Here is an 18,061-nt window from a genome sequence, read left to right on the forward strand (position 1 = left end):
GTACATATGTATCCATTGTAGTATCATGCCAGGATAGTTTCACTGCCCTAAAAATCATCTGTTCTCTTTCTGTTCATTCCTATTTTCCCCCATGGCAACCAGTGATCTTTTTGCTGTCTCTATAGTTTTGCCTTTCCTAGGATGTCACATATTTAGAATCATACAGCCTTTTCAGATTGGGTTCTTTCACTTAATAATAGACTTTCAAGTTTCTTCCATGTCTTTCTGTGGCTTGACAGCTCATTTGTTTCTAGTGATGAATAATATTTTATTTTCTGGATATACCATAGTTTATCCATTCACCTACTGAAGGGCATTTTAGTTGCCTCCGAATTTTGGCAATTATGAGTAAAACTACTAAAAAAAAAAAAAAATAAAAAAAAAAAAAAATAAAAAAAAAAAAAAACTACTATAGACATTGTGTGCAGGTTTTCATTTGGATGTATGTTTTCACTTCATTTGAATAAACGCAAAGGAGTGCTGAATTGTATGGTAAAAATATGTTTAGTTTTGTAAGAAACTTTCTGCCTTCCGAAGTAGCTGTATTGTTTTGTGTTCCCACCAACAATGAATCAGAGTTCTTGTTTTTCCACATCTCCGGGTTTTGATGTTGTCAGTGCTTTGTATGTTGGCCATTTTAATAAATGTGTAGTACTTTCTCTTTTTTGTCTTAATTAGCATTTCACTGATAATATATGATATGGACTTTGTTTTCACAAGGTTCTTTGCCATCTGTATATCTTCGTTGGTGAGATGCTGCTCAGTTTTTGCCCATTTTTGAAGCAGGCTGTTTTCTTAATGAATTTTAAGAGTTCTCCATATGCCCAACAGTAGTCAAATTTTCTTGCAACTTCTTATAGTAATGGATGGGAGGAAGGCTACAGAATGGGAAGGTCACCAGTGTTTGACATAGAATGCTTTCCTTTTTCTACTTTTTCTTTTCTCTATTCTCTACATCCTGGCCTAGGGGGAACTTGTGCTTAACTAGATTAGGTTAAGATCTGAAGTTTTTGAAACAATTGTAGAAACTCAGCATCATTAATCAGCATAAGAAACAAAGGCAGTCTGAGTACAGTGGTTCATACCTGTAATCCCAGCACTTGGGAGGCCAAGTTGGGTGGATAACTTGAGTCTAGGAGTTGGAATCCATCCTAGTCAACATGGTAAAACCCTGTCTCTACAAAAAATAAATACAAAAAAATTAGCCAGGCATGGTGGCATGCACCTGTAGTCCCAGCTACTTGAGAGGCTGAGAGGATCCAAAAATTGAGGCTGCAGTGAGCTGAGATCGAGTCACTGCACTCCAGCCTGGGTGACAGAGTGAGACCTTGTCAAAAAAAAAAAAAAAAAAAAAACCTCAAAGGCAGCCTAGATTCATAGCATCCAATCTGTTGCTCCTAGTACACGACATAAAATTGCAAAGCAGGTAAAGGTCTCCTACATCTCTCCTTTTCTCTCATTTCCTCTTTCTGATTTTGGTGACACTCTACCCCACAACCCTTTACAAAGGCCCTTGTCTTTCACTTTCACTTCACCAAGCTTTTTGCCTTGAGGCTGAACTCAACCAGGTATAATCTTGTTTAAATAAATGTGAAACTATTGTGATTAAATTATTGTGTGAAATGCTATTTGATGTAGCTGTTTCTGGAGTGTAAATGTGTGGGAAGAGATGCTTATTAGCCAACGACCTCTAAATGGTAGATTGCTTGGCTGGGGAGTAGAGGGATAGAATTTGTGAAGACTCATTTTGAGCAAGAGAGAGACTTGGTCTGCATCCTCAATGTGGTGGGGAGTCTTTGAAGTGTTAAAGCTGGAGAGTGACCCCATGATTTTTTAAAAATAAAACTGGAGAGAGGCAAAATGAAAGCATGGGCAAATGTGCAATCAGATATTGTGTCGGCAACAAATGATAAGGGCTTATATTAGGATGATAGTGGTATTGATTACAATAATAAAAAATAGTAGTCACCATTTATATAGTATGTAATACATGCCAGGCATTCTTTTTTACATTCTGTTAACTCATTTAACCCTCACTTCACAACAGCCATATGAAGGTATTTTTATTATCCTCTCTTTACAAATGATGAAACCGAGGCACAAGGTGGTTAAGAAACTTGCCCATTACTAGTAAGTTGGAAAGCTGGGATTTGAATTAAAGCAAGCCTAGTTGTAGAGTCCATGCACTTAACCACAACTCTCTACTACCTGTTTAGATTTTAAGGGAAATAGATATATTCAGGATATTTTTTGGAGGTAGAGTCATCAGGATTTAGTGATTTATTGGACGTAGTGGGTGAGAGAAAGAGAAAAAAAAAAAAAAAGAATAATTAAGATAGCCTTCCTGGTTTTTGCCTGAGTGAGTGAATTACATAGTGCTATTAAAGAAAATGCTGGTGCTTTTAAATAAGATGGGAAAGCTGGGAGAAAAACAGATTTAGGGACAGAGGTGAGAATGAAGGGAAATCAGGAATTCACTTTTGGCCATGTTAAGTTTGAGAAACCTGTTAGACATATAGTTGGAGTTGTCAATCCTGGAGCTCAGAGATGTTTTAACTAGAAGTTGAAATTTGGGTATCATCAGTCTGTAGACACTATTTGATGCCATGAAACTGGATGAAATTTCATACAGCACAGCCAACAGGACTTAGTAATAGGACTTGAGGAATTCCAATGTAAAGACACCATTATTTTTAACAGGAGTATTTTTTGGCATCAGAAATATTGGAAACTAGATATAGTAAGACACCTCTCAATAATATGTCATGCTTTAATGCCAAATAGAAATATAAGTTATACTCTAGTACTTCAGCCAATGAATCAACCAAAATGTATTGAAATACTGTGCTGAGTTCTAGAAGGGTTACACAGAATAAGAAGAAATGGTTCATGCTCTTAAGAAGTTTTATAGTTTAGCTTAGTAGTCATGACACATAATGCTAAAAGAATAAAAATACAAGATGGTAACTGGTCAGAACCCAGTGAGTGCTTCTGGGGGGAAAAAAAACCAACTCTGAATTTAGAGAAGGGAAATGAAAACTTTTCTCACATGAAATGGGCATGAAATAAATTGTAAAATTCAGAGAGGCAGAGTGTGAAAACATATGGATTGGGGCAGAGTGTGAGGAACAATGCCTAAGAGGTAAAGAGGGAGCTCCTTGTATAAAAATGAGGTGTTAAGTTAGATTTAGTAGTAAAAAAAAGTTGATTTGAATCTGTTTTCTAATACACACATTTAATGCTGTAAATTTTCCTCCAAGTGTTGCTTTAGCAAGAGCCTACAGATTTGGATATATTACGTTTGCATTTTCATTTAGTTTAGTATTTTCTGATTTCTCTTTAATTCTTCCTCAATTCATGGATTATTTAGAAGTTTGCTATGTAATTTCTAAATATTTGGGAATTTTCTAGTTATCTTTTTTTTTTTTTTTGAGACAGAGTTTCACTCTTGTTGCCCAGGCTGGAGTGCGGTGCTGTGATCTTGGCTCACTGCAACCTCCACCTCCTGGGTTCGAGCAATTCTCCTGCCTCAGCCTCCCAAGTAGCTGGGATTATAGGCATGTGCCACCATGTCCGGCTAATTTTGTATTTTTAATAGAGATGAGGTTTCGCCATGTTGGTCAAGCTGGCGTCGAACTCCTCAGGTGATCCACCCACCTCAGCCCCCCAAAGTGCTGGGATTACAGGTGTGAACCACTATGCCTGGCCTAGATATCTTTTTGTTACTGATTTCTAATTTAATTCCAGTGTGTTCAGAGAATATATTTTCATTTCTTCATTCACATCTTTTGTGTTACTATTGTCATATGTTTTACCTTAACATTTTATAAAGCCCACAATATGTTACTATTTTTGCTTTAGCCATTGAGTTATATTTTTTGGTAATAAAATATATAAAATAAACTTTACTGTTTAACCTTTTTTTTTTTTTTTTTTGAGACGGAGTTTCGCTCTTGTTACCCAGACTGGAGTACAGTGGCACCATCTCGGCTCACCGCAACCTCTGCCTCCTGGGTTCAGGCAATTCTCCTGCCTCAGCCTCCTGAATAGCTGGGACGCACCACCATGCCCAGCTAATTTTTTGTATTTTTAGTAGAGACGGGGTTTCACCATGTTGACCAGGACGGTCTCGATCTCTTGACCTTGTGATCCACCCACCTCGGCCTCCCAAAGTGCTGGGATTACAGGCTTGAGCCACCGCGCCCGGCTTAACCATTTTTAAGTGTACAATTCATTTATAGTAAGCACATTCACAATGTTGTACAACTATCACCACTATTCATTTTCAGAACTTCTCTATTATCCCAAACAAAGCTCTATTCATTAAACAGTAGCTTCCCATTTCCCCCTTCATGGATAAAAAATTTAAAACTAGATAGGGAAACTAGATATAGTATAGGGAACTAGATATTGGAACTAGAAGATAGATATAGTATAGGGAACAGCTCCATGTAGCTTCTATTCTATTAATACTTTCTGTCTCTATGAATTTGCCTATCCTCAAAACTTTATGTAAGTGGAGTTATACTTGTTCATTTATATCTAGCTTCTTTCACTTGGCATAATGTTTTCAAGGTTGATCCATGTTATAGCATGTATCAGAAATTCCTTCCTTTAAAAAGGTGAATAATATTCCATCATATGTGTATAACAATTTGTTTATCCATTTATATGTTGATGGACATTTGAATTATTTCTGTCTTTTGACTATTTTGATTAATGCTGCTGTGAACATTGGTACGTAAGGATCTGTTTGAGTTTTTGCCTTTGATTCTTTTGAGTATATAACTTGGAGCAGAATTGCTAGGTTGTAATTATCTTTCTTAAAACTGTTTTTTTGTTTGTTTGTTTGAGACAGAGTCTGCTCTGTCGCCCAGACTGGAGTGCAGTGGCGCAATGTCGGCTCAATGCAACTTCCACCTCTGAGGTTTAAGCGATTCTCCCTGTCTTGGCCTGCCAAGTAGCCGGGATTCCAAGTGCCCGCCACCACACCCAGCTAATTTTTGTATTTTTAGTAGGGACAGGCCTTTGCCATGTTAGGCTGGTCTGGAACTCCTGACCTCGGATAATCCGTGTGCATTGGCCTCCCAAAGTACTGGGATTATAGGCGTGAGCCACTGCGCCCAGCCTGTTTGGTGTGTTTGTTGTTGTTGTTTTGAGATGGAGCCTCGCTCTGTTGCCCAGGATGGAGTGCAGTGGTGGGATCTCAGCTCACTGCAACCTCTGCCTCCTGGGTTCAAATGATTCTCCTGCCTCAGCCTCCCGAGTAGCTGGGATTATAGGCATGCGCCAACACACCCAGCTCATTTTTGTATTTTTAGTAGAGACGGGGATTCATCATATTGGGCAGGCTGGTCTCAAACCCCTGACCCCAAGTGATCCGCCTGCTTCAGCCTCCCAAAGTGCTAGGATTACAGGCGTGAGCCACCGTGCCTGGCCTAAAACTGTTTTTAAAAGATTAACAATAAGAACTGTATTTTATATTTACCCACATTTTTATCATTTCCCTATCTAGATTTAAATTTTCATATAGTATCTTATTTTTTATCCATGAGGAACTTCCTGTAGTATTTTATAATGTAAATCTGCTAGAAGTGAATGTTCCTCTGGAAAAGTTTTTATCTCACCTTCAATTACAAAGATTATTTTTCTGGGTTTATAGAATTATGGGTTGGAGGGTTTTTTTTTTTTTTCTTTCAGTACTTTAAAGATATTATGCCATTATCTTCTAGTTTGCATAGTTTCTAATAAGTCTGTTTTATTTCTGTTCTTGTTCTTATGTATATAATGTTTCTTTGATGCCTTCACATTTTTCTTTTTATTTTCAGTTTTCAGCAGTTTGACTATGATATGCCTACATTTTTTTCATCATAGGTATCCTTCTTGAAGTTTTCTTGGATCTGCTGTTTGTTGGCTTTGATTGACTTTGGATAATTCTTGGTCATTATCTTTTTCATATATTTTTTCAGCCTCATTCTCTCTCTTGTTCTGGTACTCCAATTATATGACTGTTATACTGCTTGATATTTTCTCCCTTGAGTAATTAAATACACTCATTTTTCTCCTGTTTATATATCACTCTGGATAATTTTAGTTGCTCTGTCTTCATAATTGATGATTATTTTCTTTGTGGTACCCTGTCTACTAGTTGAAGGAAATCTTCATCTCTGATAATATTTTTCATTTCTAACTTTACATTTTCCTTTTTTTATATTGCTCATCTCTCCACCAGCATTCTTCATCCACTCTTATATGTTGTCTACCTTTTCCACTAAATACCGTACCATTTAACATCTTTTTGTTTTTTTAAAGAGACGGGGTTTTACTCTGTCACCCAGGCTGGAGTGCAGTGGCGCAGTCATAGCGTTCTGCAGCCTTGAACTCCTGGGCTCAGGCAGTCCTCGCACCTCCATCTCCAGCTTACCTGGGTTTGTAGGTGTGCGACTACACTTGGCTAGTTATTATTATCTTTTTTTTTTTTTTTTTTTTGTAGAGAAGGGGTCCTGTTAAGTTGCCCAGGCTGCTTCAAACTCCTGGCCTTAAGCGATCCTTCCACCTTGGCCTTCCAAAGTGCTGGGAATATAGATGTGTGCCACCACACCCCACCCATTTAACATCTTAATCATAGCTATTTTTAAGTCTCTGTTTCATAACTCGAAAATCTGGACATTTTGGGTCTGGTTTCATGGACTGCTTTATCTTTCAATGATGGCTCATTTTTTGCCTGTGTTTTTGTGCATCTCATTTTTTAATTGAATTTTGGGCATTGTATGTAAAAGAATGGTATTCACTGAGGTCAGTGGTATATGTGTTCTGAAATGGGCCTGGCTTCTTCTGTCAGGCCACTAGTATTGGGGGTTGAGTCAATCAAGTCAAGAGTTGGGCTGGCTTTGGTTTTTGATGCTTTTAGTGTGCCACTTAACTTCAAATTCCTTAAGTGGTAGAATGCCATTACCTTGAGCTTTGTGTGGGACCTGGTGTGCCAGAGAGTTTTTTATGGTTTTCCTGTTCAACTCTCTGCTTTCAGCACATCCTGTGCTCCTGAGTCACAGAGGGTACCTCCCCCTGTTCCCTTGCTTTTTCTCCAGTGGTACACTGCTATTTCTTGTTTGTAACTCAGTGTAAGGCTCTTGGTCAGAACAGAATCGTATCTTGGTTTTCTGGTTCCGGTCTCAGTATTAAGCAGGCCATATGCACCAAAGCCTCAGGGTAAGACTTTCTCAGTATTCCCGCCCCACCCCCGATACCAGATGAACTTCTGCCTTTTATCAGTGCCAGGTTCTTGGTACGAGTAGGTTTCCTTTCCCATTTTCTGTAGCAGGTCCCATCCCTTGTAGCAGGTCACTTTTGTTTCTACCTCTCCTCTAACAGTAGTGATGTTTCCCTGAGACTATGCCAGGGAAGGTTTCCTGCCTTCCTCCTAAATGCAAATGGCATTTGCTTAATATGAGAAAGGGGTCCATGATTCTGGCATGTTTTTTTTGCCTGCCTCTTCACAGCAGTCAGCCACCACTGTATGCTTGTGCCAGTGAGAAAGTTGCTTTTAGGTCCGCTGCCTGTATGCTTTTACATGAACACTCAGTAGAAGCCTCTAGAGAAGAGCTGGTGAATGGTTATGGTCTCTTGTCTCTCAGGCTTGTAGAGATTCTAAACTGTCATACTAGCTCACACCTAGTCTTTAAGAATTGGTTAAAAATTTAGTTGTTTTCTTCTTACCCACTTTCATGGTAACCATCTCTTCTTCTATGCTTGGTCAGTTATGAAACAGTTCATCTGTCCTGTCTCTCCTCAGAAACACTTGTTACCCTTTGAAATTCAGTTCACTTGGTTGCTTTGCAACCTCAGCTCTCTTATGGACTAAAAAAATACATATTATTTTTAGATTATCCATTTTTTCCTAATGTTTGTAATGGGAGGTGATGTTCTCTTGTGGCTTTTAAAATGGTAAATAGAACTCTGGAGTTCATTGTCTAACTAGATCATGTTATTCTCTGTCTTTAAAAGTCCTGTAGTTATCCTTTTACCTTTAGGGTGAGGCCTAAATCCTTTGGGCTGGTCTGCCAAGCCCTTTGTGATCTGACTGCTACCCATCTCATCAGTCTCAGTTTGTACTGCAGATGTAGGGGTCTTTTGATTTCATATCTGAGTACATCCTAACTGTTGAAGAAAAAAAAATGCTCCCTTTGTGTGTTTTGTCAGGGCCTGAGAGTCATCTTCCAACCTCTAATGAGTATTTCCTTCTTCTAAGATGTGTTAGGATTCTGTTTGTTATCTCCCTTCTACATATTTAAGCATCGATTGTGGTTTTATGTAAGCAACATAAGTGTTTATGTAAGTGAGGAAGGAACAATCCAACAAAATAAAATATTATTTACAAATTAGTTCAATTATTGATGCTGTTGATCTTGGCTAGTGATTAAGATTGACAAAGAAAATAGAATTTTTCGTGAATCGATCTTGAAATCCTCATCTTTATTTGCCAAATCATATTGCAAATAGAATTCAGGTGTTGCATGTATTACTTAGCATTTCAGAGTCAATGTGTCTAGGTCAGTGTGCCAAATATTGACTCCCTTCTAAAGTGGGTTATCTTCTGCATCCAGCAGCCTCTTCCCTTTACCTAAAGGTGCTGTACAAAGGTACTATTTATAATTTTCAATATGTACCATGGTGTGAAAATGTTGGGAAGCACCAGACTGGAGGATTTCTTATATCTTTCCAAAAAAATGTTATGACTATTCATAAATTGGGAGTAAAGTAGTTGTAGGATGTTAGTAATAATTATAATTAACACCTTTGAAGTAGTTAAATATGCCAGGCACTTTGCTTAATACTTGTATCATCGTTTCATGCTCACATCAATTCTCTGAGGTAGTTGCTGTCGTCTAAGACACTTATTTAAGGTCATATAGTTAAGTGGCAGAGCTGGGATAAGAAGTCAGGTTAAAGAGTCCAAACTTTTAACAGTTATGATTTACTCCCTACATGATTAAATTATTCACAATTTCTTCTCTCATGTTTTTCCTCTCCTTGAGCTTTGGGTACTTGGTGATAGGAAATTGTTTCTTATTGCTATATTAAATGATTCTCCTGACAGCAGATGAATTCATAGAAAGTGAGCTATAGAAAAAAAAATTCAAATATTATGGGAAAAATCAATGCCTCTCTAATTAACCGAGATATTCTGAACACTGAAGAAGGACCTGGCACCCAACAACACAGTTGTTATCACGTGGCAGGTAAAGTATGTTGAAATAGGCATGGTACAGAGTGGGAGTGTGGCTTCTCAGTGTTCATGAAGTGCCCAGTTTGTGACATGGAGGTTTTCTTGATTCATTCATGAAGTGATAATGTCATTGTCTTACCAAACATTTGTGCAAGAAATATCAGAGAGCAAACGGGTGTCAGAATCATTTATTGAAGGTAAAGGTCAGTGCTAAGGTAATCTGAAGCATCCTAAGTCCTTCTGACCTTAAAGAGGATTTTGAATGTTGAGTAATATTCTTTCATCACCTTTCACATGATGTAGGATGCTCATACTCTCAAAGCCCCAGAGCTAGAGGTAACCTCTTGCTAATGTTTTGACTTTTATATGAGTATAATGAATGCTTTGTTTAGAATTAAGAATATTTATATTTCTTTCTTTCTTCCTCAATTCTAGGTTGGTGATGTAGTAGAAGTACAGGCAGATGAAACCTTTCCCTGTGATCTTATTCTTCTATCCTCTTGCACCACTGATGGAACCTGTTATGTCACTACAGCCAGTCTTGATGGGGAATCCAATTGCAAGGTAACAGAGATTAAACCTTTCGTAAACATTCTGATTTCAGGATAGTTAATCAAACAATACTGCCTCTCACCACCCCCTGATCTTTTACTGTTTTCTTATTTATACAGGTTTTGTATTTGAAAACAGCTTTTTCGTCTTCTTCCTTCTTCTTCCTCCTCCTTCTTCTTCTCCTTCTTCTTCCTCCTCCTCCTCCTCCTCCTCCTCCTCCTCCCCCTCCCCCTCCTCCTCCTCCCCCTCCTCCTCCTCCCCCTCCTCCTCCCCTCCTCCTCCTCCTCCTCCTCCTCCTCCTCCTCCTCCTCCTCCTCCCCCCCCTTCTTTCTTCATCTTCTTCTGAGACAGAGAGTTGCTCTGTCGCCCAGGCTAGAGTACAATGGCACGGTCTGCAACCTCTGCCTCCCGGGTTCAAGTGATTCTCCTGCCTCAGCCTCCCAAGTAACTGGAAATACAGGCACCCACCACCATGCCCAGCTAATTTTTAGAATTTTAGTAGAGACGGGATTTTACCATGTTGGCCACGGTGGTCTTGAACTCCTGACCTTTTGATCTGCCCTCGTCAGCCTCTCAAAGTGCTGGGATTGCAGGCGTGACCACTGTGCCCAGCCAACAGTTGTTATATAATTGTCTTTTAACTTCTGAGCAAACACTCATCTTTGGATAAAAGGGCAGTATTAGGTAGAAAAACTGAGCCCCAAGTAAAAGTTACCACAATTTTTATAGCACTGATTGAATTTAATATTGACACAGCCTATTTAATATTTAGACTCTTTAAAATGGGAGTAATCATAGGCTTAACCTATGTAACTCTACAAATAACTTCATGTGTGCTAACCTTACACTTTGATCTTTTTTTCCCCCTAAAATGTTGTATATTTTCATTTAAAATGTATATTCTTGGAATATAAGAAACCTAACCTGGAGTAATTTCATTGCTATTTTAAAATAACTTAGGGCCAGGCACGGTGGCTCATGCCTGTAATCCTAGCACTTTGGAAGGCTGAGGCAGATGGATCATTTTAGGTCAGCAGTTCAAAAGCAGCCTGGGCAACATGGTTAAACCCGTCTCTACTAAAAATAAAAAAATATTAGCCGGGCATGGTGGTGTGGTGGTGGGTGCCTGTAATCCCAGCTACTCGGGAGGCTGAGGCACAAGAATTGCTTTAGCTCAGAAGGAGGAGGTTGCAATGAGCCAAGATCGCATCATTGCATTCCAGCCTGGGCGACAGGGCGAGACTCTGTCTCAAAAAATAAAAATAGGGTGTAGTTTGGCAAATGTGTGCTTTATAAGTAATGAAGCAACATTTTATGTATGTATAAGAAATTATAACTCACTAATAATTACAAGTAACTTAAAGTAGATTTGGTCAAACAGGGGTAACTTAACTTCCCTCATACTTTCTGGCACAGTTGGTTTTCTTGGCCATCGTCCAGAGCTCCACAGGGCATGAAGATGTATCCTCTCTATGCTGCTTTCAAGGAGGGTAACTCATGTGGCTCACGTCTGGGTGTATCTTTGGAGGGTTCCTCTGCTGGTTTATTCTATCTGGAGTTGAGGACTAGGTTTCAGCATTTAAAAGAGAAACTTTACCTGTTGAATGACTAATTCTCTATTTCAAAATCATGGTAATGACTTGCTTTCAACCTGTTCAAAAGCGAAGTTATAATTTAGGGAATGTCAAGATGTAAATCAAGAAATCTACGTGAAGATTTCCCGATAGTGAAAAAGTTGTTTAGAGGAAGAAAACTTTCAGATAGTTTCTTTTTTCAGTTAAGTTGATCTGATCAAATCAGCTAAAAGTACAGAGGTTTAAAAAATAAAAATAAAGTAAATAAAAGCACAGAGGTTTTCAAAATCAGGAGATAGTTTTAAGTATAATCTAGACATTGCCATAATATTCCCCCAAGATGGCAACAACAGCTTTCGCTTCGGTGTAAGTGGCACACTCTTTGAGTCCGCTTAGCCCTTGTTTGATGATATGTAAATGGGTTCATTGGAGCCTGCTTTGAGTTCTGGATGAATCAAGTGCATAGTATACACTTGATTCTACTATGTAGAATATTCTACATAGTAGAATATTCTAATTATCTGACTAATGCAAGACACATCATCTTCCTGCCCCTCGTACAAAATGTATCCATGTTGAACATTTTCAAGATCATTAATTAAACTATTTGTGTAATGGAACTATTAATGGTTTTTTCTTGCTGTTGGCAAAATTTTAGCATTTTTATGACCAAAAAGGTTATGTTCAATTTATATGTGTATATCTTGATTGCCATACACTATAGTGAGCAAAATAAGAAGTCTCAGTTCTGTAAATAGGAAAAATAAATAAATGTATTAAATTTTTCATGGGGTTTCAGTTAATTATATGCATGTTGCAAATAGAATCCTCTCAGCTGTTAGTGTCAAGAAGAGATTTTAGGTTTTTGTCTTTGAAACCCCCCTGCAGCAGGTTATCTTTCTAATTATTTGTAATATATTTTGATAATACCATAAAACTTACATAGTGATAAATGTTAATATTTGTTTATTCTGCCAAAGCCTCTTACTAAAACATACTAAATTTGTTCTTGGAACCGGTTGGGTATATGATTATGAAAAGAAACAGTTTCTTTTGTTTTTACTTTTTCTTCTGCTTTCAATTAGACACATTATGCAGTACGTGATACCATTACACTGTGTACAGCAGAATCCATTGATACCCTCCGAGCAGCAATTGAATGTGAACAACCTCAACCTGACCTCTACAAGTAAGAATCACCTGGTTTCATTTTACTGCTGTTTGTTGGCTTTGCTTCTCTTTGCTACCAGTATTGTAAAATAAACACCCACCACTTACCAGCCTACTCTCATTTGTGTTTTTATGGGGTATTCCTTCCTTCTGGCAGGGAAATGAATCAAATCAGCCTTGTTCACTATCAGCCCAGGATAAGTCATTGTGGGCCCAGGTGTCTTAAGATTTTTCTTTTATTTTTGTTACTTGTGAACATGGCCATATATCAAAATTTTAGATTATATTATCCTGTAAGACCGATCTATCAAACTGATGCAGTAACCAGAGTTAAATGCAAAACATATCCTTTTACATGACATCTAACATTAAAAAGAGAAGGGGAATATCCTCTTCATGCAATTGTAGGCTCTATCCTTTCTTACAGTGATCATGATGCACTAAGGATTGCAAACAGGCTATTTCTTGTCCACAGTAAACAGTTAAGGAATGAGTAAAATGGTGTAATTTCGTCTATTTTACTATACTTAGGCTGTCTGGAGTAGGTTTGCTGATAATTAGTCATTGTGGATTGTCAAAAATTTGGCATTTGATTTCAAGATTGGTTAGTGTGGTTGATTAGAGCATGGTGCTAATGTGGGTAGTGTAACAGGTTTTATCCCCATGTGGGCTAATTAATTTTATCCTATTCTACCGTTGCAGATGGCATCCATTACCCATCTTGTTAATGCACACTGTTAGTCATAATGAGCAACCAAGTGGTTGGATGTGGTTTATACTAATACCTAGTAGTGGAAAAACAAAGTATTCATTCTACTTCAAGAACCTCCCTCCTTCTCATCATTTTTTCTTTCCTCTTTCCCTTCCTCTTTCATATTCACCTTGATAGGAACTAGGGCCACAAAGTGTAACAGCTATTCTCTGCCTTCAAGGGGCTCACTGTGTACTAAAGCTAAGCTTATACAGCGTGATAATAGAGGTGAGTCTAAGGTCCATGGAATCACAGAAAAGGGAGCAACCTATTCTGCCTGAGCTAGATAACAGTATCTGTACCCTTACATATTTATAGGGAAACCCCCACATTTTTCAGTTGCTTTAAGTATGAAGGATAATGTTAGGACAGGGAAGGTTATTCCTAATTTCCTTAGATGATTGAATTCCTTGCTCTGTGACTTTGGAGTACCTTGTACTTCTATCACTAGTGGTAAGCACTTGCATCATAATTGCTTATTTACTTGTCTTTCATAGGGCAAGGAACATTTCTTTTTTGCTTAATAGTGCATCTTCAGCACCTAGTATAGCACTGGCACAATTAATATATGACAAATGAATGAGCAAACCTTCATATTTTGTGTATTTGAGTAGCATAATATATTTCTATTTTCTGGGAAAATGCTGTTTACAATGCAGGTTACAAAACACTCATATTAACAAGGGATTAGGTGTTTTTACCTTATTTTGCAGAAATACGGGTTACCATATACCTATTATATTAAGTGATTGGGTGAAGCTCAGTATTAAGATCAACTGCAAGTCACGGCTAGACATTTCCAAGATAGCAGTGAAGCGTTCACTGTCTAAGACTAGTACTGTGGTTTAAAGAGTGGTTTCGTAGCACCGTTACTGGGAACCTGAATCAGAGCTCAGGGATGGGACCTAGAAATCTGTGGTTTAATAAGCCCTCCAGTGATTCTGATGCACACTGAAGTGTAAGAACTACTTAACTAATGGTTTTGAAAATTGCATTTTAGCACCAGAAACTTTTCTTCACATGATCCAAGATACAAGTCAATGTTATGTATATAACATTATAAAAGAGAGAGGTATTGTGTGCATGCATGATGTTAAACAGACCTTATTCCCATCATATTATTTAAAAATTACATGAAAATGTTATACACATTATCAATTCAACATAACTTTTTTCCCCAGAAATATAATAGGCTTTTGTAGTTCACTCACAGTTTCATCTGTCTCTGTTTTATTATTTGTATTTTCATTCCTTCTCATATTTCTGGTACATAGATTGCACCCGGATATAGAAAACAAATTTGCAATTATGCTCTTTTTACAGATTTGTTGGGCGAATCAATATCTATAGTAATAGTCTTGAGGCTGTTGCCAGGTAAGTTTGCTATTTCTTTAATTTGTCCTTTGCGGGTGGGGGGGGGGTCTATTTTTCTTTTAAATCAAATAAAATAGCCAAATACCTTTCTATTATAGAAAGGAATATAGGCCAGGTATGGTGTCACACACCTTTAATCCCAGCACTTTGGGAGGCCGAGGCGGGCAGATCACCTGAGGTCAGGAGTTTGAGACCAGCCTGGCCAACATAGTGAAACCCTGTCTTTACTGAAAATACAAAAATGAGCCAGGCATGGTGGTGGGCACCTGCAGTCTCAGCTACTTGGGAGGCTGAGGCAGGAGAATAGCTTGAACCTAGGAGGCAGAGGTTACTGTTAACTGAGATTGTGTCATTGCACTGCAGTCTGAGTGACAAGAGTGAGACTCCATCTCAAAAATAAATAAATAAATAAAAAGGAATATAAAGATATAAAGGTGAATAAGCAACTAACTTTGTGATTGGTAGGGTTGTGGTCATAGGGTCTCTGTGTGTTGTGGGGAGGGGGTTGTTAGAAGTAATGCTTAGGGTTTCCAAAATAGTAAAGATCTAGACACACACTTTGGATGATATTCCCAAACCTGTTCTAGCCATGGTATTTATTATCCTTGGTTGTGAAGTGGCTGACAATATTGGAATTACACCTGGAGAACAGTGGGAGAGTAATTGAGAAAGTAGGCAGTGGGTAAAATGCTGAAAGAACTACCTGGACTTAAGCAAAATGAAAGGCTTCATTAAAATGATAATTAGAACTTAAGTAAAATGATAAATTGTATTGGCCTTCATACAATTTATCAAGCAATTCATACAAAAAGGGATGCTTTCTTTCCTCTTCTATCATCATATTAATTACCACAACTTTCCACTTGGCCTTTACAGTCACACTCAAAAGGAATTTAAAGAAATACAGGGTCCCCAGTGGTCCCCCAAAAGGAGGGTTTATTCTCTCCAAATACGTCAGTGTATTTTTCCCATCTTGACATTTGCATTCCCAGTCTTTTATCCATGACTCTCTGCTTCTGTGTCTCATGATCTGCTGCTCTGTCCTGTTCTCGTCTTGCTGTCTATGATTCATAATCCTTTTATCCCCCCGTGCATTTCTTTGCCTCTGTGTGTTGCTGGCTATTCCTGTACTGTGCTTCCATCTGTGCTGTACCCTCAAGTAACTTCAGAGTGAAGGATCTTTCAGCTTGTCCTGGGGAGTAAGCATATGGTATACGTAGACAGATACATTCTGAACCCCTTGGAGATAGGTGTGTGTCAGGGCAAAATCTGTCTCCAGAGTTGTTGATGCTATTAGCTTGTTTGGATAAGCTGTGTTCATTTTTTATTTAGGTCTTTGGGACCTGAAAATCTCTTGCTGAAAGGAGCTACACTAAAAAATACCGAGAAGATATATGGTGAACAATTTTTAAGATATATTTATCAAAAATATGCCTTGTAATGGCTGTGAATAAATAGTGTATATTAAGAAGTAAACAAAGCAGGTTTTGCCATTTAATCTAAACCTATATTTAGATGTTGGGAATTTATAAGGTGGTAAACTAAGATGAAATATGACAAATGCTATATATAATTAAAATTATACTATAAATGATAGACAATTGGTGATGGAAGAGGACCTAGATTTCCCACTTTTATAGACTTAAAAATTCATAGAGCCAGCTGGGTGAGGAGTTGGTTGACATTTTCTTAGTTTTCATTATATTCTGTTATTTCTTAGGAGTTGCTGTTTACACTGGAATGGAAACCAAAATGGCTTTGAACTACCAAGGGAAATCTCAGAAGCGTTCTGCTGTTGAAAAGTTAGTATGCACCACAATTTATTTAGTCATTATTGATTAGAAGAGTTACTTTCTCAGTAATTCCAACTAACAAGCCTAACAAAAAACGTCAATTATAATAGCAACTACTATTTTAAGCACTTGTTTATATACCAGAAACTGTGCTCAATGATTTGTATGTCTGATTTGGTTTAGTCTTCTGAAGAACACTGTGAAGTAATTCATGTTAACGTCTCCACTTTACAGATGAGGAAATGGTGTTGGAGATGGTATGTGACTTACCTAAGCTCACATAGCTCTTGAAGGGCAGAGTTTACTTCAACTATAAATTCATTCTTTTTTGCTACTGGAGTTAATGGTTTGGAGTTCTTTAGTTGCTATATGCAATTTAGTTCTATAATATAGATAATAGTCTCCTGGCACCTATTGAAGCAGTACCTGGTAGATCCTCAAGCCAGGTGCCACTGGCATAGACCTCACCCTATATTTGGCATGGAGTATATCACTGGCACCCTTTCCGTAGCTCCACTTTCAAACTGAAAGAACCTACACCAAGCTTGAGGATTTCACATTGCTACTGTGCCCTCTACCCCAAACATTTAGGATTCAGGGAAATGGAGACAAGATACTCCTTCTATAAGGGTTGAGTAAGTAATGGTATGTATATGTGTGCATGTGTGTACATCTCCTGTCACTTTATAGGAACCTTACTAAGGTGTATTCAGCTAATCAGCCATTGCACTTGGGGGAGCATTGTTGATCAATAAACAGTTCATGGCCAGCTTTTCCGTTTTGCCACTTGAAAATAATGCTGCAGTTATGATAACTGAGGTTCATATACAATGGCTTGTGCTGTAGTTATACATTATATACAGAAAAAGCTTTAGATGACTCAGTAGTTTAATTCATATCTGGCTGATGTCTTAAGTATTAATAATTAGGTGGTTTTAAAATCCATGCTATCTTATTTTTCAGATCTATTAATGCCTTCCTGATTGTGTATTTATTCATCTTACTGACCAAAGCTGCAGTATGTACTACTCTAAAGTATGTCTGGCAAAGTACCCCATACAATGATGAACCTTGGTATAACCAAAAGACTCAGAAAGAGCGAGAGACATTGAAGGTAATTTGTTTTCTGCTGAAAATTGAAACTCTAGAACTTTGTGACTGAGCCAACTTTCATTGAAATGCTGTTCAGGGAAATGGCACCTTTTGTTAGCTTCTAAATTTTCTCTTGATTATATGGTGACTGTAAGCCAATAAATATTTAAGAAGATTTAGAGTTTTTTTTTTTTTCTTTTACTTTAGGCATCTATGCTTGTTTTTAGCTCTTTATGTAAGAATTTTAGACGAAACCATTTGGCAAGACGCTTTGGCATTTTAATATAATATGATCTTGTGAGATGTCATAATAAAGGCATAATGAATGCTTACATATGAGCTTTGATTTCACTTTCATATCTTAGGGTGGAGTGAGCAAACAGAACTTAAAGAAGTGAAAAAGTACTGACAAGTTGCATATACTTAAGAATAATGATAAAATTGTTCTTAAATGTTGTTCTCAGATACTGTGATAATTTTGACTACAGTGATGTAGTGTTACTGGGAAGTTCCGTCTTTACAGCAAGAG

General features: G+C 37.8%; 1 protein-coding gene across 10 annotated transcripts in view; it reads left to right on the plus strand.

The window, feature by feature from the left end:
- ATP11C (ATPase phospholipid transporting 11C (ATP11C blood group)) overlaps positions 1 to 18,061 on the plus strand; it is a 204,260-nt gene that overhangs the window by 113,429 nt on the left and 72,770 nt on the right. For all 10 annotated transcript variants that reach the window (XM_039464105.2, XM_074391506.1, XM_039464106.2 and 7 more), the window contains 6 exons: positions 9,662 to 9,790; positions 12,438 to 12,541; positions 14,597 to 14,647; positions 15,980 to 16,044; positions 16,368 to 16,449; positions 17,404 to 17,554. In XM_039464105.2, the coding sequence (XP_039320039.1) occupies positions 9,662 to 9,790; positions 12,438 to 12,541; positions 14,597 to 14,647; positions 15,980 to 16,044; positions 16,368 to 16,449; positions 17,404 to 17,554 (582 nt within the window). The remainder of the gene's footprint in view (positions 1 to 9,661; positions 9,791 to 12,437; positions 12,542 to 14,596; positions 14,648 to 15,979; positions 16,045 to 16,367; positions 16,450 to 17,403; positions 17,555 to 18,061) is intronic.

The sequence above is a fragment of the Saimiri boliviensis genome, chromosome X (genome assembly GCF_048565385.1).
Source record: "Saimiri boliviensis isolate mSaiBol1 chromosome X, mSaiBol1.pri, whole genome shotgun sequence".
In the NCBI taxonomy this organism is placed as follows: domain Eukaryota; kingdom Metazoa; phylum Chordata; class Mammalia; order Primates; family Cebidae; genus Saimiri; species Saimiri boliviensis.